The 27,660-nt window shown below is 51.3% G+C and overlaps 2 protein-coding genes across 7 annotated transcripts in view; one reads left to right on the plus strand and one right to left on the minus strand.

The window, feature by feature from the left end:
* Nucleotides 1-63: 63 nt before the first annotated feature.
* On the plus strand, nt 64-2,404 carry abhd14b (abhydrolase domain containing 14B). Its single transcript, XM_003973329.3, has 4 exons — nt 64-197; nt 707-921; nt 1,089-1,330; nt 1,948-2,404. The coding sequence occupies exons 2-4, from the start codon at nt 708-710 to the stop codon at nt 2,125-2,127; spliced, it is 636 nt and encodes a 211-aa protein (XP_003973378.1). The 5' UTR covers nt 64-197; nt 707; the 3' UTR covers nt 2,128-2,404.
* Nucleotides 2,405-3,030: 626 nt separating this feature from the next.
* cacna2d2a (calcium channel, voltage-dependent, alpha 2/delta subunit 2a) overlaps nt 3,031-27,660 on the minus strand; it is a 79,751-nt gene continuing 55,121 nt past the window's right edge. For 3 of the 6 annotated variants that reach the window (XM_029827049.1, XM_029827048.1, XM_029827050.1), the window contains 31 exons: nt 21,969-22,019; nt 21,766-21,865; nt 20,744-20,905; nt 19,061-19,171; nt 18,684-18,762; nt 16,971-17,020; nt 15,108-15,197; nt 14,903-14,971; nt 14,349-14,423; nt 14,192-14,266; nt 14,040-14,111; nt 13,839-13,910; nt 13,631-13,692; nt 12,802-12,878; nt 11,716-11,730; nt 9,805-9,865; nt 9,134-9,231; nt 8,356-8,446; nt 8,212-8,274; nt 8,028-8,131; nt 7,857-7,955; nt 7,691-7,779; nt 7,572-7,619; nt 7,423-7,494; nt 7,203-7,355; nt 7,073-7,125; nt 6,858-6,913; nt 6,598-6,721; nt 6,313-6,422; nt 6,113-6,195; nt 3,031-6,012 (listed from right to left, as the gene is read on the minus strand). In XM_029827049.1, coding sequence (XP_029682909.1) covers nt 5,890-6,012; nt 6,113-6,195; nt 6,313-6,422; nt 6,598-6,721; nt 6,858-6,913; nt 7,073-7,125; nt 7,203-7,355; nt 7,423-7,494; nt 7,572-7,619; nt 7,691-7,779; nt 7,857-7,955; nt 8,028-8,131; nt 8,212-8,274; nt 8,356-8,446; nt 9,134-9,231; nt 9,805-9,865; nt 11,716-11,730; nt 12,802-12,878; nt 13,631-13,692; nt 13,839-13,910; nt 14,040-14,111; nt 14,192-14,266; nt 14,349-14,423; nt 14,903-14,971; nt 15,108-15,197; nt 16,971-17,020; nt 18,684-18,762; nt 19,061-19,171; nt 20,744-20,905; nt 21,766-21,865; nt 21,969-22,019 — 2,587 coding nt within the window. In that variant the 3' untranslated portion in view covers nt 3,031-5,889. Of the gene's footprint in view, nt 6,013-6,112; nt 6,196-6,312; nt 6,423-6,597; nt 6,722-6,857; nt 6,914-7,072; nt 7,126-7,202; nt 7,356-7,422; nt 7,495-7,571; nt 7,620-7,690; nt 7,780-7,856; nt 7,956-8,027; nt 8,132-8,211; nt 8,275-8,355; nt 8,447-9,133; nt 9,232-9,804; nt 9,866-11,715; nt 11,731-11,796; nt 12,415-12,801; nt 12,879-13,630; nt 13,693-13,838; nt 13,911-14,039; nt 14,112-14,191; nt 14,267-14,348; nt 14,424-14,902; nt 14,972-15,107; nt 15,198-16,970; nt 17,021-18,683; nt 18,763-19,060; nt 19,172-20,743; nt 20,906-21,765; nt 21,866-21,968; nt 22,020-27,660 lie in introns of those variants that run through there. The other 3 variants (XM_011613965.2, XR_003886069.1, XM_029827051.1) reach the window with 3 other exon arrangements.

Below are 27,660 nucleotides of genomic sequence, written 5' to 3' on the forward strand. Positions count from 1 at the left end.
TTAAATAGACTCAGCAGGCTACGTACAATCGAAACGACTGCAGTTCTCCCGGTGGCCGCTGAGTGTCGCTAGAGGGAACCACGCTCTCTTATTACTACCCTTTTTTCCGGAAAAGCGTTCAGCTGGTTGCTGAGCGCAAAGTAAACTGTCCGTTCTGCTTTGTTTTGCAAAAAAAAGAACGATCGGGGAGGTGTCAGGTAAGAAGAGTCCACGTAGTTTGTGACAGAGTGCACATTTCACGAAGGCAAAGTCGAAGTTTGGAGAACTAACCGTGATAATTACAATATTAGAAAGATCTGCAGCGACGTGGACTTTGGACAGATCTGTCAACTTTGCACACACCTTCATCCTTTTGTGTGTCTCTGAACCAAACAGTGTTGTAAAAAGAGTGAAAAACCTTTGCAAAACTGTTGCATTATATTACTTGAGATGGCGTTATCAAACATACAAGTGCGTGGATTTTTATAAGCTGTAAATGTAAAACATTGCTGCAGGTCTTTAGCAATTAGCTATGTACAAAATTGACCAAACTTGTGTGTCAATGTTACCTCTGTAATTTTGTAATTAAAGATTTAAAGATCTTTAGATTTGCAAAGACAATTCAGAATACTGAAGTTTAAAGATGTGGACAACAACAGTGTACACATTGCTTTACTATTTACCCGCAGTTAAAGTTAAAGTCGAGCGTTTCCTTTGCTGTTTTCAGAATGTCTGCTGTGAGGATGTCAGAGGGGACCGTGCAGCTGGACAGCTGCAACGCGCCGCTCTTCTACAGACTGAGTGAACCTGCCACAGGGGCCGTGAAGGCCTCGGTTTTGCTCCTTCACGGCATTCGTTTCTCCTCCGAGAACTGGCTCAGCATCGGCACCCTGGACACTCTGGCCAAAGCGGGATGCCGGGCCCTCGCCATCGACCTGCCGGGTGAGGCCCTTAGAAATTTTAATTACTTGATTACTCTATAATTCTGGTCAGCTTCTGTCACATTTTTACACCCAGGAGCCGAAAGGTAACCTGTAGTTTTCATGTTATTGGGATCTGTCCTCACCTGCATCCTCTCACACGTTCCGCTGTGGATTAAACGTCCGCAGGACTGGGTCAGTCGAGATCCGCTGAGGCGCCGGCAGCCGTCGGCGAACTGGCCCCTGCGGGTTTCCTGAAGGAGGTGTGCGAGCGCCTGGGCCTGCTCCCTGTGGTGGTGATCAGCCCGTCCCTCAGTGGGATGTACTCCCTCCCGTTCCTCCACCAGCACCAGAACCTGGTCCGAGCCTACGTCCCCGTGGCTCCCATCTGCACCGACAAATTCACGGCGGAGCAGTACCAGAGCATAAAGGTACTGCTTCTGCACAACCCAATACATTTTCAGACCCGAAAAGTATTCCAGGAAACCACAGGAGGATCTTCCTGAGGTCATGGCTTTTTTTCTTTACAAAATAAAAAGTCAAACTATAACATCGACTCAGGCATGTTGGGGTAGAGGAGCTGGGTTGGTGCTGGGGAAATATATATAAATATATAAATAGTTGATGCAAAAAATGTGAGCAAGTGCTTCATTGGACATTTGGCCAAAGTATCAAAGGGAAAAAAGCAGCAATTCTCTATTAAAATGGTTCCGCTAGTTAAAAATAGGCCAATTAGTTTAATCAACATGTGCGTGAAATTGACTGAAAAACACGACCTGAGGAGTATTTTTGTGCTGTATTATTCACGTTTGCTTTAAAAAGAACCACAGAAGGGGGCCGTTGGTGCGCCAGATTGCTCAGAAAAGGGTGCTCCTTTGCAGCCTCGACGTCACAATTTCAGTGTTTTCCACCTCGATCTCATTCTAATCCTCTCATTACCCCTCTAACGGCGGCGGAAGCTGCAACCGGTCCCACAGAGGCTTGAGCTGAAGTATTTGACATCTCCAGTCCAAGCCAGTACATTTTCTTTGTCCTGTGTCCCCTCCAGGTCCCCTCCCTGATCGTTTACGGGGACCAGGACGCCCAGCTGGGAGAGGTGTCTCTCAGGAACCTCAGCAACCTGTCCAATCACAGAGTGGTGGTGATGAGGGGCGCGGGACACCCGTGTTACCTGGACGACCCGGACACCTGGCACAGAGCTCTCACGGACTTCCTGCACACGCTGTGAAAGTGGCACCACGACACCATGGATTTGAAATCAAGACGTGCGATCACGACGCCAGATTCACACTTACTTCATTCTAATAACTTACGTCTGTGTGATTAACAGTATTTACTTGTATGTAGAGAATTTGTCATTTATGAAGCCTTTTTGTAAAGATATTTCACATTGATTGAGTGTAAACATGTACAAGTTGTAATCAGAGGATTTAATAACACATTTCTAATCATTGTTTCCATCCCACTGAATCTTCACCCAACTACAGTAAATATATTACACGTAACAGTTGTGTTAAACATTCACCACAGCAGATGCTGTTGAAATGTATACAACATTTAAGGGTCCGTTGGATTAGTTTTAGTGACACCAAGAGGCAGAAAGTCATATTGCAAGAACAGGTCACCCGTTTTCAACTCCTACGGTGGCCGTTGAGGAACAAAGTGGATGTTCCCGCAGCTGTTTTCCACCTGTGTGCGTTGAATCTGTTTTTAAATGATTATAGTTAGTATCTCTGCTATGGAGGTGACGTGACGGCAGGTGTTTATCTGTCTGACTGTTGGCAAAATAACTCAAAAGCGGATTTTAATCAAATTCACAAGGAATGTGGATGATAAATCGAGAGCTGATTCAATTTTGTCGACTGGATTTTGAGAGCGTTGACCTTTGATCTTCCACAGATCAATCACAGAGAACCACGTTTAATCACTTTGCAAATATCTGAACTAAAGATAATGAGTACAGTGAGGGGAAAAATATCACATTTGTTTTAAGTTTAAAGTTTAAGTTTAAAATTCACTTACTCTTAAAATCTTAAATTTCTTCTACTCATCTAGGAGTTTTAAGCATTTTTTGTAGACTTTAACCAAATGAATCTCTGAAACCAAAGCAAAAAAACACCACAAGCCAGAATGAAGTGAAAAATATGAACATTATTTAATAACTGATTCTCTGTAATAAACAATTTGAAAATATTTTACAAGGAGTCACAGACACAATATTTTACAAATTTTGCCCTCTTTTTTTTTAAGCTTTATCTGTACAAAAGAATGGAGCGACATGGACCAGTGCCCAGAAAAGAAGGAACTAAACCACCCACGCGCACCAACATTCACACTCGCGCGTACAAAAAAATAACAATCTAAGAGCAAATTCAAAACATCTGGACTTCAGATCTCAAACTTACCGACAGTGCTGTTTTCCTATATATAGAGATTCTTTTTCAGCGTCACGTAAAATTCGACGGATTTCATTTTTTTCCTCTAAATGTTGCTGCTTTTTTTTTTTTTTCTCCACACTTGTCAAACATGGTCACAGAGCACCAGACTACAGACTACAGAATCACATACACACGGTTCTTTCCAAAGAGACGCACCGAGACGGCTGCAGCCAGGGGTCAAGAGGGGGCCCCTTGTGGCTCCAAGGATGCGTCCCCTCTCTCTTTCCCCAGGCTGCTAGAATTTGCTTTTTTCTTCTTTTTTTTGGCAAAAGTAAATTCGTCAAACCACAAAAATCAGACGCGCGTCCCCACGCCAGTGAGCTTTTTCCATTAGCGAGAATGCACAAACGTCACATGACCTTCTGGGGCAGAAGGGCAAACCTAAACTTGCCTCCGACATTCCAAAGCCCAAAAAACAAACAAACCTGGGAAGTGACATCCTTGGCTTCTTTCTGCCTGGTGCTGAACATGAATACATACTTTGACATGTTTGCTCAGAGGTGTGTCTGTGTGCAGAAGCTCTCGGCCTACGTGTGGCGTGTGTGTGAATGCATACAGAGCCGAGCGGGGGGGGGGGGGTTACAGAATTAATGGCACAGAACGGAGACTCCCGCCTTTAATTGAACAGGCATCAATACACCAGAATCATTCTGAGACGTGAAACAAAACCAAAGCTCACGATAGTCAACACAGGTAATACTGCAGATGGATGGGTGTGTGTGTGCGTGTGTGTGTGTGGGGGGGGGGGTATTATAACGTCAAACTGTGCAACACTAAGGCATTAAAAGAGGCTTTGTTAACTATCTGAAGCGAAAAAATTGGAAAAAACCCCTGATGAAGTACACATTCTTTAGGACACCTCTGCTCTCTGCCACCCTTTAAATATTCTTTTTTTTGCCTCCACGGTGACACCAGGTTTTGTCCACGGCGACAAGGGAACGGTAGGAAAAACCCACGACTGCCCGCACATCACCAAGGACATTCATCCGAGGGCTGGAACAGATCGTACACACACACACACACACACCATTCGGACAGGATGGGAGCAGTCAAGTGGCCTCGGTGGCCGGTGGTGCGGCTGTATACTGACATACATCAGCTCTATAGACGGCTGAGTAAAGGAACCATACAGTGACTCCTGCATGGGTCCATGAAGAGGGCGAATACTTGAAGCTGACGCGGGTGAAGCTGCTTCTACAGCCGGCAGATTCTAACGCGCTAGCGAGGCCTGACGCAGCTGCTGCCCTCGCTCTCCGTATTGTACATACATACAGCCATTGTGGTCCAAAGAAAAAGAAAAGTGCATCAAGGCACAAGAAAACCGAGCGGCCCCTAAACGTGGGAGCCTGACGGACTCACGCACGGCAGGAATTTGAGGATGGACGGCGACGACTCACAACCACACGACGACTTGTACGGCATGGCCACGTCTAGTTGCCTCTTCTGAGCGTGTGTCAGAGGCATGAGCCCTCTGCCCCCAAGCAGCGAGTGATGCTTCTAATATGACCCCACCCCCCCCACACACACACACACACACTCACACTCACCTGGAAAAAAAAAAGAAAACGAGAGAGAAGCGTGAGATCCGGTGGTGGCCGGACACCGTCAGAGGTAACCGGAGGAGCCTTGCGAGGACTGGCAGAGGCGAGCCTTCGCGTCCGAGCACAGGGGCGCCGTCCTTGAACGTAGAGGTCAGAACGGTTCGCCGGTCCTAAAGAGGAGCCGGTGGAGACGTCGCGCACGCGCCAACACTGATTCTCCTCCTGCAGCCTGATTTGGAGAAATTCCAACCCCCCCCCCCTTCCTTCTTCAAGAGCATCAGACGCCGCAACGAAGGAATCAGCATTGGAGTTCTCCCCACCCTCTGGTTTATTCATGTCTTCACGTTTTGGCTATAAAAATAAGACCACACGACAGTCTATCTCATTTTGGCAAGTAGATATAGTGCATAAATGGATTTAAGTTTACACCAAAGGGCTTCCTGTTTTAAATCATAAACTAAGCATACGGTAATGTTTGGAATACTCGTCACTGCTGATTTTTTTTTCACTTCCACATTTTGTAGACTCTACAGTTATTATTATTATTTTTTAAAATGTTTTCTTCTACGGTGGCTTTGACTGGCTGGATGCCGCGCGGCCTCCTGTGAGAGGCGTGCGTTAGAGCGGCGGGATGCTGGGGGAGGAGGGGGAGGAGGAGGAGGAGGAGGGGAGCCACTTCTTCTCACCCGTCTGTGTGAGATGTGTGTGTGTTTGTGGGGGGGGCGACTCTGGCGAGGACATCTGCATGCCCTTTCCCACCTACTTTTTAAAAATTCTCTTTTCTAGCGTGGCCTCTGATGATGCAGGCGCCGGCCGCCCCTCTGGCAGATGAGCGCGAACTGGAGCGAGCGTGGGCGGCCCGGCCCTTCTGACTCGCTGTGATGCAAAAAGTCCCACTATTACTTATGCCTATATCAGGGGGAGGGGTTAAGGGGGCGTGGAGACCACCGGGGGAAGGGGAGCGGGTTGGAGGGGGTCAAAGGGGGAGGGGCTAAGTGACGGCAAATGCATTTATTTGAGTATGGAGTGAAGGAGGGGGCTGAGGGCCGGATACAGGAGGAGCAGCTGGAGCAGCAGTAAAGCGCGCAGAGACGGGCGGAAGGAGTGACCTCGTCCGCAGTCTGACGTGTTCTCCTGCGGAGGAAACAGGCGCGTGAGCGCGGCGTCGCACGGTTATCAGAGCAAAATGACCAAGCCCCGCTTAATTGTTCTGGCGGCTCGTCTCTCCTCTTACCGAGAGGTTATTGTCGAAGCAGGTGGAGGGGCCTTTGCGGTAGCGCGGCACCGCCATCTCTTCACACGGGTTGTCTTCCTTGTCTGCAAACGGACTCCGTTAAGGGACGCGAACCGCTCATGTGCTGCCGTTTGGGACCGGCTCACCTGTGAATGCTGAAACGTGTCTAAATAAGGAGGCGGATGAGACAGAAAGGATACACTCCTCCTCCTCCTGGGAGAGCCGCTCTATCTCGCAGACGCTGCACGGCATCTTCTCCGCTACCACAAACAGCAAGTTGGTGTTGTTTATCCTCTTGGCGTGAATCAACCTGCAGACGGAGACAGCCCAGTCAGCGGCCCCGTCTCTTAGCTCGCCGTAACAGAACCCATCGTGTGGCCGTTTTAGTCATCGGCAGAGCTTATTAGCACCACCAGCACGAGGAGCCGGTCTTGTTTAATGATCCCGTGGCGCCTGTGCGCCGTGCACGCCGCTTGTTTACAGACCTGGAGCAGTTGCCGCAGTCCTGCAGTATGTTGTAGGAGCTGCTGAGGTTGCTCAAGTAGTACTGGGTCTGGATCATTACACAGCTCCTCTCTTTGGAGTCGAACCCTTCTGCACGCGCCTCATCTGCAGACGCCACAGAGGAGCAGGGTGAAAACGGCGCCTTTAAAACTCAATGATCGAATCCAACGGCTGAAATTTAGGCAACTGAAGTTTTAGCATTTAGCAAGTTAGCATTCCAACATGCATCATTTGGACCCACCTCTGATGAACCAGCTTTGATAAGCGAGTCCATATATAAACTGCTGGAACAAAGACCTGTGGAGACAGGAAGTGTGGTTTGCAACAGCCGTTTAAGAACTGTGTTCTGGATAAACACCGGGTGTTTTTAGAAAATTAGTAAATAAAAAAAATAAAAAATCGGCTTCATCGTCCATTGATGTTGTGACGGAGCAGTTCTGATTGTTTTCCTCTCACCAGGCGGCCGCTGAAGTCCACCATGCCAGGTTCACGAAGTCTGCAATCGTGGGCTGCGGAGAGAAACGACAGGTCAGCACAGTCGCCGCCGTAAATCCCGGCGCTCCCCGCCAGCAGTGTTCCGTCTCACCACAAACACTCCCCTGGGCGCCGATCCTGCCTCGCTGTTGGGCAGCCGCTCGCACACGGACTGGTAGTCGTACGACTGTTTCATGTTGTAGAAGGAGTTGTTGTAGAGGGCGAACATCAGGTAGGGCTCCACGTCGCTGAAGAACATCCCCACCTGCCAGACGCCGAGACTCGGTGAGCCCACAGAATGAACCGGTGGCGTGAAGACACGCGGTCCTCACCTTGTTCCAGTCGTCCTTCTGATTGGACATGATCAGGAATCCGCCGTCGTCGATTAGGTAGCAGAGCAGTTCCTGCACAGAGAGGCGGGAGTGAGCGAGAGAACGTGGGCAGAGGAACGAGGATGGAGGGGCGCGTCGTGCGTGCTTACATCGCTGTTGGCTTCACAGTCCATCTCGCAGCCTCGGTTGGGACCGCACTGTTGCACAGGAGCCACAGTCAGACGGTGCTACGGCGCCGACGAGGTCGGCCCTTATAAGACAAGCTTACCGTGTTGGACGTGTGGCGGTCAGTGTGGTTGCTAGCAAGAATCTTGAACTTATCCGTCCAAGCCTCGAGGTCCAGCTTCACCCCGACCACTGAGAGCAGTGAAGTGAACGCAAAGATGTCAAAATCTCCCCCTGTCAGGACGCCGCCCCCTCCCCCGGGAGCCCACCTGCGGGTTTGATGGTCTTCCCCCCGACAGCGATCTCCACCGCCGTGCTGACCAGGATCCCTATGGTGTCGTTCTCCGGGCTCAGGAAATCGTCTCTGGCTTTAGGAGCAAAGCAAAATGAAGAACAAGCCAGCGGGAGACGCGCGAGCCGACAGCGAGGGCGTCCCTCACCTGACCGGTACGGCGCTCGGAATATGTAGCCCTTGTTGTCGAGACTGCGGCGGTAAAAGCTGGCGTTGAACGGTTCCGGGTCCTCCTCCCAGGTTTCTGCAGCCCTGAGAGCAGAGACATGGCAGCTCCACAAACCTCCATACCTCCTCCTCCTCCTCGGAAAACCCACTCAAGATCCACCTACTTGTTCGGGAACACCCTCGTTATTCCTCCATCTGTGGCGGCGAACACGGCCAGGAATCCATATCTAAACATCAGAGGGGGAAACCATCTGAATGGGATTCGACCTAAAAACGGGCTTCCGAGCGGGCGGAGAGTTCACGCTCACGTGTTCAGGTCTTTATTCTTCCACACTTTATCCACGAGCTGCTGGATGATGCCAGTGTCCAGGATCAGGTTGTGCAGGAGCAGACTGTCACCTGAGCAGGAGCAACAAACACCCATTACAAAATGGCGTCCACGAGGATCACATGAGTTTTAGCGACCCACACAGGACCAACATCAGAGCTTGAGTTTGTCATAATACCGGTACCGGAACCCAAACGGCGACGGCAGTGAACATCAGGAATGGATCCAGAACAGTTTCTGAGCTAAAGCAGCTCTTTATTTACTCATGTGTGGAGTTCTGTCTTTATGTCGATGGAGGTGTGTTGACTATACTAGCGTTGCGTCGCTATGGCAACAGATGGAGCGCTGGTAAATGGAACAGTCACAGTCTTTCCAGGCATAATTACATCAACCAACGTATGAATGTTCTGACTACCTGAGACCGACAAGCTAATTTACCCACGCGGCATCGTGCTAATTTTACGGACATTCTATCGATTCTAACAAAAACACGTAGATAAACATACAAACCAAAGTTAGAATATATTAGAGCGAGAGCCATGTTTTACTTTAGAGGGGAAATGATTGCGTCTTTGAAAGGTTCCTGTATGTTCTCAGCTTTGAACAAAGATAGGAAAAGAACCCCCAGGGTGGTTCTGATGCCAACATGAACTACTGTAATGTGACTAGAACTTTTTAAAAAAACACCTTCATAACCCCAAGAGTTTAAAAAAAACAACAAAAACGCACATACATCTAATTTTAGAGCTCTCACTCACATTGTTTGGAGTCCGGCGTCACCTTCTCCATGAGGGCAATAAAGTTGAGCAGGAACTCGGTGTTGTTGTTGGACAGTTCCAGATCGTTGCAGTACTCCCTGAAGAAGAGGAAAAGCCATTTTAAGAAGGGAAATAAATAAATAAATAAATAACCCGCCGTCATGCCACATTTACAAAACCATCTCACTCTCCCCTCATGGAGGGACACGGCACATGTGCAGCACACTGCTCGTGTCGCCTGATGTTATCGTGCGCAGCATGCACGGCATGAAGCCGATTAGCCGGGACGGCTGTCCGTCAGGACGAGGGCGCATCCCAGGGAAGGGGCGATTTTATTAGTTTAGAGTTCAGGCTGCAGCTAAATGCGACACGACAAACAGCATGCGATGTACCATCACACACACACACACACACACACACACGTAAACCCTGCGTCGCAGTAAAGAAGCTAACAGGACCCCTTAAACACATGAATCTAACAGAAAAATGGGGCAACGGTTTCAGCACAAACACTCCTGCAGCATTCACCGCTTTGATAAAAAACGACTGCAAGTGAACACATCACGCACAATAAAAGCAGGAATGAGATCATCACAGTAGAACTGCACGTCACAAATGGCGTTAGACAGGTGATGGTCAAGGACATGAAGCGCGGGCACACTCACGGCTACCTGGGAGCAATGAACACATGTCCTTCAGACTCAAAACTGTTTGGCAGCAGTGCCTCAAAATCTGCAACAGAAAGGGGGAAGATTATCCAGGAGGAGCAGCGGGCAGAGTGGCGGGGAGCTGTGGGTAAACAGCAGCTGTTCTTCAGAGGCGTGGAGGACGCAGGAGGGACTTTACCATAGCAACACTGAGGTATCATGGGAATATCAGCGTTAGCCAATATGGTGCCTCAAACACAACCTGACTCTCAGTGGACGGCTGTTCGTTTCACAAGCACTCGCGTGTTTGTTTGGTTGGTTTTTGGTCGTTTTGGTCGTAAATGTTCCCGATTCGTCGAGTTTTGGTCTTGAACGCCCTTTTGGACGTCTGAGAACTGGCTTTTTGGGACGCGACGCGTCAGGAAGCAAGTTCTCAGACTGGAAGAGGCTGAGTGCTTTCAGATCAGGCCGGCATCATCATGGCCAACTATTGCAGGGGGGGTGGGGTGGGGGGTCCTGATGGAAGTGGTCACCCCTCAGACTCGCAGGGGGGAGGGGCTCCGAGAGACACGTAATGGGAGGAGGTGCATTGCATTGTGAAGGGCATGTTGAAGGGCAACTTTATTTCATCGATTATAGACGGAACGTAAAAGCCCGGAACCACGAACGCCTCAGGAGACGCCCTGCACGTTCAGTTCGCAGCGGACAATCGCCAGGTTCATTTTAGTGCCCAGGTAGTTTTCCGCCCACAATGCCGTGCACATCCGGGGTCAGGTGGTTCTGAGGAAGTGCTGGGCGCCCGACCCTGATAGTCTGAGGGCTGAGGAGGGAGGGAGACAAGCTGATGGAGACAGGGACTACAGAGGGACGACACGGGAGTCCGGCACCCTGACAGCTGACCACCTGGGACGACCCGGGCTCGGCCCTGAAGGCTCGGCCCGCCGGCGCCGGCGCCGACGTCTCCGGCTACAGACGACAAACTACAGCAGCTAAGAGTTACATTTGAGGAGATCAGCGAAGCAGATCTGCCAGATCCTGATCCTAGCGGCTACAACTGGGCTACGTTTACCTCCAAATATTGAGAAATTGGATTTCATTTAGTGGAATTATAACCCGCTCAGCCGGAGGCTCAGCCCTGATACCGGCGCTCCGTTTTTCCCATCCAAATATTGAATGAGCAGGGATGCATTTAGTGCACCTCCAGGAGAACATCAAGTGAGCTAGAAGGCCTTTAGAACTGGACCTTTGGTCACGATGAGAAAAAAATTCAATAACTCAGCGGAAAAGTTGCAGCAATTAGATACACCAGTAAATATATGAGGGACTCTATGTTAATGTATTAAAATCCCCATTTACTGCTAGTTTCTTACTCCTACGTGGCAATAACGGTGCCATATGTCTGATTATTAGAGCTGAGATGGATTTCTGTGAAATATATATCAGAATTATTTCATTATTTTGCCAATGTTAAAGTCTTAAATTAACGATAGGCGACATTTCTGCTAAATATGCCGCATGAAAGAGCCTGATGGAAGATGAGAGAGGGAAGTATAGAAAATAGAGGGGAAGAAAGAGACAACCTGGTTCAGATTGTGAACAGAATGAAAAGAGAGAGAGAAGAAGGATGTGTGTCCTCTCTTCTGATGTTTTGGTTAAACTCTTGGAACTGGGAGGTGAGTGAAGCTGGGGGGGGGGCTGAAGGAGCCGTCGTGAGAGATGTGGAATCTGAGAAGAAAAGAAGTGAGAGGAGGAGGAAAAGAGAGAGAGAGATCCCGAAGGCGAGACGGGCAGGAACAGAGGCAAGCAGGCTGGGACGGGGTGGGGGGGAGGGAGGGAAGGAGGGAGGCAGCAGGAAAAGGTTCAGGACAAGGGGGGGGAGCGGAAGGGTGTAGGAAATAAAGGAAGGGAACGTGGACCAATATGGAGTATACTTGCCCTTGGTGTTTCTCACTTTGTGGATCCATCAGAGAAGGAGAGAGCAAGAAAAGAAACAGGGGGTCGGGTGGGAGGGGGGGGGGTCACAGACAATATTTTATTCAATTACTGCTTGAATAAAAATATTGTTTTTCTTGAAAGAAAGAAACCGATTTAAGTCAAACGAGACGAGAGAAACAGAAATGAAGAACAGACGTCTAACTTAGCAAACGGAAAAAAGATTCCCAAAAGGAAAAAAAAGGAAAAAAAACAAACAAACAACAGAAGCAGGAATATAAACATGATCGGACAAGGAAACGAATCACAGGTAACAGGAAAAGAGAGGAGCAGCGGGGTCTGGTGGGAGACGGAATGAGACGGGGTCCCATTCAGACCCACAGACACCCAAACTCCCACAGACGGGGCGGCCCCGGGAGGGGGGGGGGGGGGGCCGTGTGGGAGTTTACAGACTGAATGATTCCAAAGCCGAGGAAGGTTTCACGCCACAGAACAGAATAAAAACCAAAAAGAACACAGAATAAAATCACAACAGGAAACCAGAAGAGTGAAAAGCATGCTTATTTTCACAGCCGTCGTCTTAAAAAAGAACCACACACCAAATCGCCTGAACACAGGTGCTTCAGAATCATTGCTGGGTGGAGAAGAGGCGAGAGCGTTTGGCAAAAAAAATAATAGCACAGCGGTCACCATTATTTTCACCTGAGGAAGACAGTAAAACCACAGCTTTCACCTTTCTGTCAGTTCAGTCTGTTTTTCTTCAGCCAGTGTGAAGAAAAAACATCACCATTGTACAGCACAGCATGAAGACAGGAGGGGGCGGGGGGGCAGACGAGGAGTCTGGGGGCTCCTGCCTATCAGGGAGGGGGGAGAGAGAGAGAGACATAGAGAGACAGAGAGAGAGAGAGAGAGGAAGGGGGGGACAGGTGACTCCACCTGGACGCTCCAGAGGATGACGTCAGACACCCGGGGTTAAAGAAGGGCTGAGAAAGGTCAGAGGTCAGGCCACACTCGAGAAGGAGGGAAGAGGAGAGAGAGAGAAGAGGACAGAGGCAGAGTGAAGGATGCTGGGTAATCCCGGGTACTTACACTGCACCTGGAGGATCTGGTCGCTCAGATTGGCCTTGATGTGGTTCTCGCTATAAGTTGGCAGAACCAAGCCTAGACTGAAGTAATGAGGTAGAACGTCAGGACAGAACATGACAGGCAGCTGCTGACGGCAACGGAGGGATGAAAAACCGCCTCAAATGGTCTGAATCAGGCTCAGAAACACTGTTTATATGCTGTAAACACTATAATTGTCGGCGGAGAACAAAACACTGCAGCACAATTTGGCCGCAGCTGTTGTTGTTTCAGCGTCTCCTGCATCTTTTTTGCTTTCCGCCTCTTGAGCTGAACTTAAACACACGTATCCTTGACGCAACCTTGTTGACAACAAGAGCGCCACCTGCTCTAAAACGGTGCTTATTAATTATTCACAAACTTGCCAGTAAAAAGTCCTGCGAGCACAGACGACTAGCTTAGCTGTCTAATACGTCTGCATGCTTCAATGGCTCCTTTTCCACCATTGAAGAATAAAACCTGAGACAAAAGACAACAAACCTGGAGTGTAAACAAAGGACAGCAGCAGCAGCCAATTGTCGCAGGTCTGTTAGGTCCCAAGCTAGCACGGCTAACGCTAAAACCGTGGATGTTGCCATGTTGCCATGACCAGATGTGCAATTTCTAATGTTCATATAATCCCATCAATAATAACTATTAAAATGATCTGATTCCTTCTAGTTTAGGATGTCAATGGTCATGTCAGTGGGCCCACAGAGCTGACTGGTCAATTACAGCTATTAGCATCAAATCATAAACCTGCATAAAGGAAAAGGCTTTCAGGGTCGCGACTGCATCAGCTGGAGTTCAGACATACCTGTAATCTGTCCCCTCCACCGGCGTCCACGTGTAGGTCCGCATGGCCTCGTCGATGTACCTCTGTCAACAGAGACACCGATAAGCGCCGCTGTCACATCGTTAGCATCCTTCTATCATTTCAGAGTAACAACAGATGCTAAAATCATCGTGCCACTCGACAGGCCGCTGCTCGGGATCGTGATGAGACTCGTAGATTGATGACTTGCCTCATCAACCGACTTAATGAGCGTCTTGATTTTCCTCTGCCCTGATTTGCCATCAATCATCTGTCGACGGATCTAAAAAGGGAGCGGCAGAATGAGGCCGTGACCACAGAAGCCGCGTGGCGGTAAACCAGCACAGTGAACAGGTGAAAGGAGGATTTGAAGCCATGCCGCCATTTTCGCTGATGTTTGCACGCGTTTCACCTCCTCCTTGTTGTTGTCCTCCAGTTCTGCGTCCAGGAAATCCAGAGTGACGGGCTCCCGGAAGTTGATGATCTGAGCGGAGGACAAAAACGACGTCAGGCAAGTCAACGGGAGCCGCGCCAGCTCCGGGACGCGACCCGAGCGAAACTCACTTTGGGCCGCAGGTTGGGATGCAGCAGCACGTAACCGTTGGGGTCGATGGCGAAGGTGTAGCCGTTGGCCCCGAGCTGTTCGGGAGAAGTGAGAGCAAATGTCAATCCGGCGTTCGCCAACAATAAGAGGACGGCGGACACGGCGAGGCCTGCTCACTCTGTAGGTTGGCGTCTTCTTCTTGATTTCATTGATCGCGACGTCGACTCCCATGACTCCCAGGATGAGCTGGTTCTGCAAACGGACAATTATCATCCTTGATCTGAATAATCCCCATCAGGACAGAATCTCAGCAAATGTGTGTTTTAAAGCTGCCGACAGCTGCAGCCGCTGTTCCCCACTTCCGCCTCTAGGGGGAGATGTTGCCCAGTAGAGCGGCATCTGGATGAGGGCCCTCAAAAACTAAAACCCAGACACCATGTGGATCCGTGTCGGAGCCGCTCCACTGCATCCACACCCACCGGCTCCGTCTGCGATGCGCACTGTTGCGGCGCCGCCGGACAACTGGGGTCACGAGGACACACGAGATCTCGCCAATTCACGCAGAAACACGCGACACGGCAGCTTTTAAACCACATAAGCACTGAAGATCTGCTTGTGTTGTGGAGGTTAATGTGATTCAACCACGCGCCGATGCAACGTTGACATACAAAACTGAAAATGACCTCTAAATAAACGAGCTCACGTGTTGAGACGTCACATGCTGCTTTTACCTGAGAGCTTCCGGCATCAGCGGTGAGGTTGAAGACTGGCATCGTCCCACTGATGACGAGACCCAAACCCTAAAATAATAAGCGCACGTTTAAAACGAGGCACTTTACTTCAATTCAAATGGCACTTATTGAGCGCAGGAGGAACGGAACCATAGAAAATTAGAACTCATTCATTCATTTGAAGGGAATCTCAGCAGGTTCTCACCAGCGCGTCCTGGTAGACGTTGGTCCACTGCACCTGCTTGGCTCTGGACCCGGCCAGCACCATGGGACGACCCAGGACGTCCAGGTACTCCTGCAGGACAAACACGCCCCAACCGACATTTTTTTATCACCACGTAAACAAGTCGCAAACTAGCAGCGGCGTCCCGGGTCTGCCGGGCCACAGAGCCTCCAGCCCGGAGACACTGGCGGCGGTTTTTCATCATCATTAAAAACACATTAGGGGTGTCGACGGCCCGTCTGCGCCGCGCCGTCCTCCCGGAGGCTCTGCCGCCATCGCCGGCGCTGGGACAGTGTCCCACAGCGGTGGCGCCCACTGACGAGGGGTTAAGTCCACTTGTAATACACCATCTTTGCTACATTCCTCTGTTCTACAGTCGCATCCCGCTGCATAATTACGGAGCGAGCGACCCCGTGACCTCGTGGGAGCGGGACGGGAGGCTGGTGCAGCCGCGTTTTGACCCGACGGCATCACACGAAGGACCAAACGCGGCACACGCTAATGCATGTCACTGTTAGGGCAACGTTTGTGGAGCCAGTATCAGCGGTAAAGCAGCGGGTCTGTCAGGGTCAAAAGCAATAATGCAGATGTTTGTGCAGATGTTTGACCCCTGAACTCATCCTCGGCACACAAAAGAGGTCCTCTGTGAGCACGCCGCTGTTCCGCTATTGTGCCTTGGACCGTTTGCTTCTCCATCAGCCCAACAGCGAGGTGCCGACAGGCGTAACCTGTTCTATTATTAGCTCAATAAAAGTCCAGTTTAATGCGCCACGGGGAGATATTCCATCAGGACAATGACAGCCAGACCTTTTTGGTTGGGGGGGGGGGATTTTCTGCCTGGTTGGAGCAATGTCGGAAACACGGAGCTGTGTGGTCCGAGAGAAGCCGAGACTCCCTTGGACCTCCCGCTGCTGCGCCGGTAGCATAGCAACCGCACCCTCAAAGGTTTTTCAGGAGCAGAAGCGGAGAGCCACTTCAGGACTTCAGAACGACCCCATACGCCACGCATGACTCAGGATGGTATGAATAATAAATCTAGCGCTTATATTTCGATACCGTTACCATCTGAGGTCCGTTACTGAAGCTTTTTAACATCAAGTGAGATCGGCGTGAAGCCTTTCTGATGGTGTGAAGGGCCCGGCGCCATTAAATAAGGCGTCTTCTGGGTCCGTACGGGGAGCCGTGGTCACCCACCTTCAGAAAAACCTATTATGTTAAGTGGCAGCGCGCAGATTATAAATATGCCAGAGTTAATGGAACAGCTGACAGTTTATTCTGGGTGCTGATCACAAACGGGGGGGGGGGGGGGGGGGGGGTTAGGAGGGCGGGAGGGGGACCGCATGATGTGGGAGGGACCCGGATCTGGTGGCGCTGGAGCGAGGTTATCCCAAGGGCTTCTATCAACTGGCGCCCAAAGCCGGAGAGAAACCAGCATGTGTGTGTGTGTGTGTGTGTGTGGGGGGGGGGGGGGGCATTTGCTGTGACTGTAAAGACCCGGTTTTAAGGCTGAGATCAGAATTGGGTTGAAGTTAGGGTCAGGAGGGTCGCAGGGGGTGGGCAGGGTTAAGGTAGGGAGCTGGGGAATGTGTCATGTCTCTCAATGTCCCCACAAATATAGAAATAGGAGGATGTGTATGATAAAAGCGAGCCAGCTCCGAGTCTCCGGTGGAAGAACGCACGACTGTTATCGCTCCATCTCCGGCTCAGGTCACCAAACTCATCTCCTCTTTCTTTGGCACAGAATATTTAAAATCTCTGACAATCTGCACCATCAAAGGAAAACGGGGAGGAAGAACGGACTCGCCTCGGGATCGCTAATGCGCTCCCGCCTCCCTGCGATCTTACCTGCGTGTTGATTCGGATGGCTCCTATTGATGGGATTTCAAAGTAATAACCTGGAGAATAAAAGAGAATCGGCGTTATTTCCCGGCCGAGCCGCCTGTCCACACCGTCACAGTTAAACGCTCCATTTGTGCAGTACATGGGGGGACGGTGTTATTAGCCACATGTGATGTCATCAGATGGCGAGCGCACGCGGCCTTTGACCCCTGCGGGGATGCAAACGCACCCTAATATAGATTTACAGAATAAATGGCTTATTATATTTGTGAAACACGTCAGTTTTATATGGAAGCATCCATACGTCTTTAATCCTGTTAAGCTATTGCTGTTTTTTGACACTAGCGTGTTGTTAATATTTAGCGGGTGTATGAATCACGCTAAGGTACCATGGAAAAGAGGGTTAGCCAATAAAATAAAGTCATTTCGATGCTGGGAGACTGTTATTGGTGTCTCTTTTCTCATTTCCAGTTCCCAGATTTAACATATTAGCAGCTTGAAAGCTCCATTTCACCTGCAGCGTTTCCTGAAGATAACTCCGCCGTCTGTTTTGAAATTTCGCTGCGCGGCGAGCACGAAGAAACGCCGCCATTGTCCTCAGAGTCACGGGGAGGTGAGCTCCCTCTTAAGATGCCTCCGAAGCTTAAAGCGAGACGGTGGCGGGCGCCTTCCGCCGGCCCGGTAGCGTGTTATTCGTCACGCGTCTGGGAGAGGACCTGGCTGCGAGATAGCGAGGGGTATTAAACCCCGCGGATGTGACGGCTCCGTGGAGGACAGGGTGTCGAGGCAATGGTCTGGTATTGGCAGGGATGGAATCACCACAGTGGTGAACAGTGAGGAGCGTGCTGGTGCAGGGGCGTAATCCTGGCCTGACAGGGAGGTGGCGCCCTAATCGTCCTGCTCCGCTCTTTAATTAACCAGCAACCTATTGGGAGACCCTTCGGAGCTAATCGGTCGCACCGGTCGGCCGCGGCTGCTGCGACGGGTTCAGGAAGGAGCAGAGGGAAAGCCGCTATTAAACCAGGCGTCAAACGGCAGCTCGAGAAGTGGGTTAGGAACGCGGGGTGCTGGGGCGGCTCTCTGAGTCTGGGTCGGGATTAAACGAGCTGAGCCGAGATGAGATTCATGCAGACAAAGTCGCTGTAGGAAGAGCGGCTGAATCATATGGGCTGTCAAGCTGTCTGCTCCGGTCGGCGCCGCCCGCCTGCTGGGTTATTTTAAGAACTGTGGGTAAAATATTGATTTATGATAGCATCTCGCCCAGAAAGGCAGGCGCCGCTAAATCTTTATCACCGAGGGTCCACAAAGGTCAAAGATCAAATAAAGTCCCCAAAGAAAGCACGCCTGGAGTAAAAATAGCTTGAAACTTTAGTTATACGATGGGAAGTTGGGCACAAAAACCATTATAATTGTGGAATTTTAGCCAAATTTGACTGGTGATATTAAATCAATCATTGAACAGGAGTGCGCACATGAACTGATCCCACCTCAACGCTAAAAACAAACCTTTGTTCTCCATGTTCAGCCAAACTCACCTAGATTTCTGACACATTTACGGGGAATAAAAGTAGAGAAATGGGGAAAAGGGTTGAAACCAAATGACTTTTAGCGCTCCTTCTGGCCTCGATCCCTCACTTTATCCATGCTAACAGATTTAGAGGAGCGGTCCTGGATGTTCTGCATCCCTGTGACCCGTTCAGCGGAGCCGCTGGAGCTCACCTTTATTGTAACAGGCGATCCACTGCAGCGGCGTGACGTCGTAGTTGTGCTGGCCGACGGAGAAGGTGAAAACACGGACCTGTTCCAGAAATCAGAACGTGAGCTTTACTCAGGCGCATCGAAAAGACACCCAGGCGATGGCGATGATGTCATGTGACACACACAGGGAGGGGGGCAGACAGTGACCACATCAGAATAAACAGTGGCGAGATGCAAAACGCGGAGCGGAGCGGCTCCAGACGCACTGGTGATAAAGTGCCCAATTAGTCAGAGGGTCAGATCTGTTAACACGAGCGGCACCACGATGAGGGGGAGGGAGAGACGCCACCAGATGAGTCTCAGCGGGGGCTCAGGACTCGGGCTGCGGAGCGTCTCACCGTCTTGTTGGGCCAGTTGTACTTTTCGAAGATGTCCTGCGCGCGATCCTCACCGCCATCCGTAAACATCATTATCATCTTATTGCAGTTGGCCCTCGGGGCGCTGGTCTCCTGGGAGGGGACAGGGACAGAGGAGACAGGGAGAGGAGGAGACAGGGACAGAGACAGGAGGAGACAGGGACAGGAGGAGACAGGGACAGGAGGAGACAGGGACAGAGACAGGAGGAGACAGGGACAGGAGGAGACAGAGACAGGAGGAGACAGGGAGAGGAGGAGACAGGGACAGAGACAGGAGGAGACAGGGACAGGAGGAGACAGGGACAGAGACAGGAGGAGACAGGGACAGGAGGAGACAGGGACAGAGACAGGAGGAGACAGAGACAGGAGGAGACAGGGACAGGAGGAGACAGGGACAGAGACAGGAGGAGACAGGGAGAGGAGGAGACAGGGACAGGAGGAGACAGGGACAGAGACAGGAGGAGACAGGGACAGGAGGAGACAGGGACAGAGACAGGAGGAGACAGGGACAGGAGGAGACAGGGACAGAGACAGGAGGAGACAGGGACAGGAGGAGACAGGGACAGAGACAGGAGGAGACAGGGAGAGGAGGAGACAGGGACAGGAGGAGACAGGGACAGAGACAGGAGGAGACAGGGACAGGAGGAGACAGGGACAGAGACAGGAGGAGACAGGGACAGGAGGAGACAGGGACAGAGACAGGAGGAGACAGGGACAGGAGGAGACAGGGACAGAGACAGGAGGAGACAGGGAGAGGAGGAGACAGGGACAGGAGGAGACAGGGACAGAGACAGGAGGAGACAGGGACAGGAGGAGACAGGGACAGGAGGAGACAGAGCAGAGGAGACAGGGACAGGAGGAGACAGGGACAGAGACAGGAGGAGACAGGGACAGAGGAGACAGGGACAGGAGGAGACAGGGACAGAGGAGACAGGGACAGGAGGAGACAGGGACAGGAGGAGACAGGGACAGGAGGAGACAGGGACAGATGAGACAGGGACAGGAGGAGACAGGGACAGATGAGACAGGGACAGGAGGAGACAGGGACAGGAGGAGACAGGGACAGGAGGAGACAGGGACAGGAGGAGACAGGTTAGGTAACGTCAGGATTGCGCTGCCACATATTTTCAGTCTTTTCGTCGCTTTAGTTTTGCATCCCAGGCTGGAAAAGGGCGCAACGGACCAAACTGGTCACGGCTCTATATGGGGGGGGGGGGGGGGGGCAGCCGGTGTAGGGAGGCGTCCCAGCATCCCTGTGATTTTAATAAAGATAAATAATATTGCTGAAATTACATGTTTTAATTGTGTTTCTGTCACTAATCGCAGGTGCGGTTCTGCATGTGTGTGTGTGTGTGTGTGTGTGGGGGGGGGGGGGTTGGCACAATGCCTCTAGGCCCTCCAGAGGGATTTAAAGTGTCTGTGGCTGATCTACTCTGGGCTGCACTCATCAATCATCCCATCAGAGCCCATTAGGGCGGCGCTCTTTTAACCACGCAGCAGCATGCGGGGCTGAGGCAGCACCTGTGCCGGGGGGGGGGGCACCGTGGCGACGGCTCGGGCGCAGCGTCAGTATCAGACCAACTTTCCACAATGACAGAGCTTTGGTCGGACGGCGAGCCCGACAGGACGCCCCCCCCCCCCTCCCATAAACTCCGGGCTCCTTACGTTCAGAAGCTGCTCGAAGGCAAACGTGAAGCCGGACTTGTAGTCCGTGGTCCCCTTGGCCTGCATGTGCATGACGGCCTCCTTGAAGATCTTCTTGTTGCGGACGTTGGCTTGGACCAAAGTCCTGAAACAGGGAACGACCGCGTCTGCCTTTTCGTTGAACTGGAGGGTGAAAAACACACACAACAGCACATTAACCCTCTGGGTTCCCTACTATTTTTACCCCTCTCTGAAGCGCGTGCAGCAGATGTAAGCTGTCGTAATCGTCTCTGGCTGGCTATAAACACCAGTAATTACAACTTCCCACTGACAGAACAGGTGCACCCCAAACTCTGGTGCGGAGAGAAACCCAGCCAAGCTAATATCGCCTGTCTCATCTCATCCAACAAATTAGCCAAACACTCTCTGCACACGCGTGTGCCTCCCGCTCGCGCCCACGTGGCGCTGCAACAGTGGCGGCAGTATCAGCAGTGGCGAGGTTTGAATCTTCCTGAAGGTCAACCCGCAAAAGATCTGCTGACATTTCCAGGACAGATTGATGGGAAAATCAGAAATGGTGAAAAGCTGACATTTGTCATCGCCGCTGTCAGACAAGGCGATTGCTTAAACATCCTTGTGATATTTCCCCAACTTTCATTCCCACCTCCGTCTATAAGCTCTGGAACAAATCTGCCATCTTGTCCACAGATTTGTAGCGCGGAGCCGCAATTATTGTCTGTTAATTTTTGCATTCTTGGTTTCTTCTGTGCGTGGAAATCTGTCTGGTTCCCTCTTCACTTGCTCTCAGAGCCATGTTTTGGGGCCATACAGTGGCTAAGAGCGATGGATTAGGGAGGATTACCCAAAGATGTCTGCAAACAGAGCCAAACACGTGGATGTTGGTGTGTGTGTGTGTGTGTGGGCGAGCTCCCCTGCTGTGGAGGGATAATGCTAATATCTCCCAAAACTTGGTATTTTGAGACCGAGTTGAACAGGAACCTGCAGGGGGACCCGGGAGGTGCAGGAAAAACGAGCGTGCTCACCCTGGCCACGTTCACGTAGTCGTCGTCCGACAGCGTGTCCAGCATCTCCATGACGGAGGTCTTCATCAGCTTCAGCGTGAGCCCGCTGACGCTTCCGCTCCTGCAGGAGACACGACATCTTTCAGAAAAGACTCCAGCGCACCAACAGGTGGCACTAGCGCGCTGTAAAGAAGAGGCGGGGGGAGGGGGGGGGCAACACTCACACGTCCACAATGATGACCATGTCCTTCGGAGACGACGCGCCTTGTATATACCTGCACACAGACCCGAGAAAAACGGCTTTAATTTGTTTCATTAATCCAGAACCCACAGTCAGAGTGATCCCGGCGTCAGTATATGGTGAAAACGCAGCTGAGCCCACTTAAGCCACAGAACACTGAGAAGGCTTATGTGCTCAGAAGAGTTAATAAGTTGTGTTATGAAGCTCGGTGTTGGCCACAGCTCCTGCTTCTTTACTGAATAACAAAGCCTCCAAATAATAAACTCAGGAGGCAAATTAATTGCTGTGGACGGTCTAAGTGGGCTCTCTGCTGTGGACCCTCACAAGCGCCGCACAGCTAGCCATGCTAGCTAAAGACGCATGAACAGGTTCTCCATCAAATCTATTCCTGATAAGGATAATGACTGACGGGGGCTTTGAGTCCTGTGTGATGCCCGATGTTTTGCTTCCTTGTTAGAGAAACTCATCCAAACACGTTTAAAAGTTACTCGAAATATATCTAAAGTTGTGAAGCTGAGCGGCGTTGACCTTTGTCCCGAGGACAGCTCAGTGGGACGGCTACAATGGGACAGCCGATGTCCCGCTCAGCTGGGCGTCAGCAGTACGTTATTTACCCTGGCGGTGTCTTTGTTTGGGGGAGGTAAACACCCCTTAAGAAGCAAAGGCAGCCTCGGAAATAGGGCGTTCTTGGGCGTGTGCTAGCCAACGTTAGCCAGCCTGGCCCCCCCGGGACAGCAGTGAACTCCAAGACAAGATGACTGAACATCTGCTCACAGTTGATAGAGGACGGCCGGGGAAAGGAAATCAAAATTGCATTTGTCCATTCCAGTGGCAATTAAATTCACATTTACCCAGGATACAAAGCGAGCTGCGATTGATCGACATTTCCGGCTCGTCCACGGGGGTTAAAAATGGGAATACAGCATTCCGGGAGCGGGAGCGGCTCGCCAGCGTCTTGGGTGGGGGCGGAGCAATCATCAGGGTCTCTCTCTGCTGATTATCGGCCATTCCGCCGAGCGTGGAGCAAAGCCAGCTGCCTCTGAGCCAGACGGGCTCTTTTCTTATGCTCGGCCAAGCTGATACGGAGGCAGAGCAGCAGAGACCCGGTGGACCCCCCCCCCCCCCCTCACAGGTCGGGCTGCTTGTACTCGCTAGCAGGCGCCAGTCCAACCTGCAGGACGACCTTTGACCTATGCGTCCCTCAGCACTCCGCCTGGGCAGCTACAGTCCATCTTGTGTTTTGGGAACCCCCCCCCCCCGCAGACACTGGCAGCGCCTCACAGAAGGTCGATTAACGGAGCGTGCCCAGAGCGAACACGGGCGAAATCCGTGTGTTTGTGCGAGTGCGAGACAAGCAGGGAGGGGCCGAGGGTGGGGAAGGGATCCAATTATTTTCTTTAATACAGAACGCCACATCAAAGGTAGAACTTGTGCGGCTCTCCACAACTGTGTGGCGTCTGAAATCAGGTCTGGAACCAAGAGGCATGTTGGCACGCACCACTTTTATCAATTTAATTACTGAAATCTTAATTTGTGGCAGAGTGGGGGGGGGGGGGACTCAAACATGGCCCGTGTCTCCACTCCCTCGGGCTCGTGGACGGAGGAACCCCCCCCCCCCCCCCCCCCCCGTCTGGAGAGCAAAGCGGGGTCATTGAGCGGCTGAAGCCTCTAGACCGACTGCGGATTTTCATTAACTTCTCTGGTCAGTTAATTTCTCACAGCGGAGAATAGCGCTTTAATGGGAATTCTACTCATTTTGAAGGGGCTAAATGTGAACCGGACCTCCAGCACCAGCAGCCGCCACAGGTCGTCCTCATAAAACCCACATCTGGAGTTCAATGGGACAAATCTGCAGAGAAAATATCCCTTCCTGGCAGATCATTTCTCCTGAACTGTGAGAGGCGGCATTGATCAGCAGTAATGGGGCTTTGGGAAGGACGTGATGAAGTCGAGAAGAGTGCCACTGCTGATCCCCCCCCCCCAGATCCACAGATCCACAGATTAGATTTGGCCCCAGGTCCCAGGAACATCCGAGCTACTGTACAGACTCGGCTCCGACCAACCCGCGAGGTCAGCGCGCTTCATCCTGCGGATTTTCCTGCGTGCAGATGTGCTGTTTCTGCATGGGTTCCAGTTAGTAATTACCCCCCCCCCCCCCCACACACACACACACACACACACACCCGGCGTCTGCCCACTCATGCCATTTCCTCCCTGTCATTAGGCCAAGGCCAGGTGACCAGCAGATGGGCCCGGCTGGTGCTGAACGGAGCCCCCACGCCGCGACAGCGCCGTCGGCCAGCGGGCTCGACCCCCGTGGTCAGGAGAGCCCGCCGCTGACGGGAACTGGGATGGTTCCCCGTGAGAAAGCGCCCGTGACGGATTTACAGGCGTGACCTTGAGCTCCGGGAGCCATTCAGCGTTAAAAAATGGGAAATCTCGAGGCCCGTGATTCTATAACGGAGAGTAAAAAGCAGATAACGGCAGAGATCAACGACATGCCTGGTGTCAACAATACACACACTTCAGATAAAGCGTGTGTTCTGCGTCTGAGCCGGCACGAGCGCGCCGCCGCCGCCCACAATTTTGACAAACGTGCGTTCGGGGAGCGCCGAACACAACGGCTCCGTCTGGCGAAGGACTCTCATTGGAATTCATGAAATGGGTTTATCATCGCACGCCTCTGTAAAATCAATACATTACCCGTGGGGGGAGGTGTGTGTGTGTGTGTGTGTGTGTGTGGAGGGGGTGCTGACCCACTCCACAACGCGCTCGGTGTTACATTTAATGCAAAGGAATTATCTCGCACGTGCAAGTCAACAAACAGGCAATAAATAGTGGGAGTCAGGGGTGTGTGTTGACCCTCGTTCAGGTGTGTGTGTGTGTGGCGCCAACATTTTCCTCCAGCTGGCCGTGCGTTCCATACGGCAGCTATACGCAAAGCAACCGCAGGATACTGGCAAACTGTCCACAAGAAGGAAAGCTCACGTGTGTGTGTGTGTGTGTGTGTGTGTGTTGCACTGATGGGCTTATTATTTTATGGACTGCTGCTCTCTTAGTGCTCCTGTGGATGTGGCGGGCGAATAAAGATTGAATTAAGATAAAAATATAGGGGGGCGGCCCTCAGAGAGCCGTGGGGGAGAAAAGGGAAAAGCGATGTTGTCGGCCTTTTTTTTATTTATTTATTTATTTATTCCACTTTCTGTTGATTGTTTGAAAGCCGGGCGCTGCCAGGTCTCATTAACATATTTTAGGCAAGACGATGCTTGAAAAAAAACCCCCAAACTTCCATTTCAGATAAAGCCGGGAATGAGGAATTCATTAAGATGTCGGAATACATCAGCCAGATTTAAAAGGGCGGCGTCATTAGCCCGCCGCTCTTCCTCGGTGGGAATCAGAAAACGGCGGCTGGAACCCTCACGGCCGGGACCGTGATGCCGGGATTGGTGTGTTGGGGACGCGGGCTCCTCGGATTGACCGGCGGTCATAATATTTACAAAGAGGTTAGCCGGACTTCTCGGAGAAATCAATATTTGATATAGGCTCCATGCTGTTGTGAGCCGGGGAGGTAATGGGATCTCAACGCTTGGCTAAGTGAACCCCGAGCCCCCCCCCGCCGATTCCTCTCCTCGCCGCTTCACTTTTTCCCCTCGCTGACTTTCTCCCTCTGCTTCGCTTCCCTTGCTAACGGGAACAGAAACGATAATGGGCAAATGTTAATAATTAATGTCAGAGCAATTGGAGACAATTAAGTGTGCTGACTGGACCATTAATTTTTCTTGGGCAGCCGGTGGGGGGGGGGGGCAGACTGGGAAGGAGCCCATCTGTAGGGGCAGGCTGCCCTTCATTGCCCCCCCCCCCTTTATATTGCACCTGGTCAGTCACGCAGGAATCCACCCGCTACAGACCCAGCACGTGACCACGAGCTGGTCTTTGATTCGTTTGCATGTGATCTGATGTGTGTGTGTGTGTGGGGGGGGGGGGGGGGGGGGGCTGGGAGGTGTGTGTGGGAGGACACATGACACTGAGCAGGTTCGTCTGTCCTGGGAGGCTAAAATGTTCAGTTTGACTCGTGACATTTTCTTTAAATGTTTGTTGACCTACAATAATACGTTGTAGATAAATGCACGCAAAATTCATAAATGCTGGATTTTTAATATATATGAATAAGGCAGATTAAAGCTCCGTAGTGGTGACAATACAGTCTACAAGAATTGACCTCTGACCTCAACAAAGATATAAATAAGAGCTGAGGAGCAGGAATATTAATAAAGACTAAAGTTTGTGTTCAGGCTTGGCCACCCGGCGCAGCCCGGATTAGCGCGCTAAAGTGATGATACGCTGCACGTATAATATTAAGTAATAGATTACATCATAAAAATCTTACACATTGTGCACATTTAAAGGTAAACTGTGGGGTAAGAAAAAGTACAATAGAAAAATGACCACTTAGCTGTTTGCTAGGAAGCTAAATACCAAAAAGAGTCAAAAACACAATATTACTAATGCGCACATTAGTTAATATTCGCTGTAAAAATGCCCAGTGAGGCCACGCCCACTCTGAAGATTTCCAAAATAAGACCTTGTATTTACACTGTGGAGCCACCCATGCAGATCTATACCCCTCCCACACACACACACACACACACACAACCTGTCCGTTAGCCGAGGAGGCAGCGTGTTATACCATAATCACACCAGCGCGACCTCGTACCATAACACCTCCTGCACCCGCCAGTCACGGCGTCCGGGCACAGGTTGCTATGCAACATGCCACTGGAGTGTCAAAGGCCCTGGCATGAGGCAAAGCTGAGAGGGGTAGTGAAATATAGAGGTGTGTGTTTGTGTGTGTGAGAGAGAAATACTCCTTCTCCTCCATCCCATCCTGCAGCTGTCACTCAGCACCCCCCCCCATTGTGTCTGGAGAACCAGCCGCTCCGTCCAGACATGTGTGGCAGGACTCTGGTTGGACACACATCAGCGGACGTGCTGACAGACCAGAGACGGGCTCCTTGTTTTAACTTGTCCTCCTACGTGGCGCCTCGTGTTTCCGCCATTTTTCTTGTTTGTAGTGTTGGCGGCGGTGACAGTGAAGCACTGGGGAGACTCTCGGTGTTGACTCAATTAAACTGTCAGGGAATGCCTCGTTAGTCTGACGACCCCCCCCCCCCGCAAACGGCGTCCAGCGGAGCAATAACGTAAACGTCTGGCAAATGAGCTTTTACGCTAAATAAAACGCGATACTATTGATTCTCTCTTTACCAGCAGGCGACTTTTGGGTTCAACTGTCAAACTGGCGCTTTAGAGCCATTTAAAAATAAATAGGTTCCTTCTCGCAGTCTGATCTGAATTGAACCACCCTCTAAATGTTTCTCATCTTTTTCACGTCTTCCGACAACGCCGGCCCAACCTCAAACAGCCACTCAGACGCTGCGGAGACGGGAAACGGGGTCGGGTCTGATTATCGCCGCTGTCATGGTGGCGCCCAGGTCGTTCCAACCTGTAACCAGGCAACAGGCGACCGAAGTCACGTAGACTGGAGAGAGTGGAACAATGGGCAGGGAGCCGGGGGGGGGGGGGGGTCAAATGCTTCTCTCCAGCCTCTCACGCTCCCGGTCTGCGCACGTTTTAACGAATCGCCGGGTGTGAAGGAGGAAAGAGGTTTAACGTTTCGC

The sequence above is a fragment of the Takifugu rubripes genome, chromosome 19 (assembly GCF_901000725.2).
Source record: "Takifugu rubripes chromosome 19, fTakRub1.2, whole genome shotgun sequence".
NCBI classification, from domain to species: domain Eukaryota; kingdom Metazoa; phylum Chordata; class Actinopteri; order Tetraodontiformes; family Tetraodontidae; genus Takifugu; species Takifugu rubripes.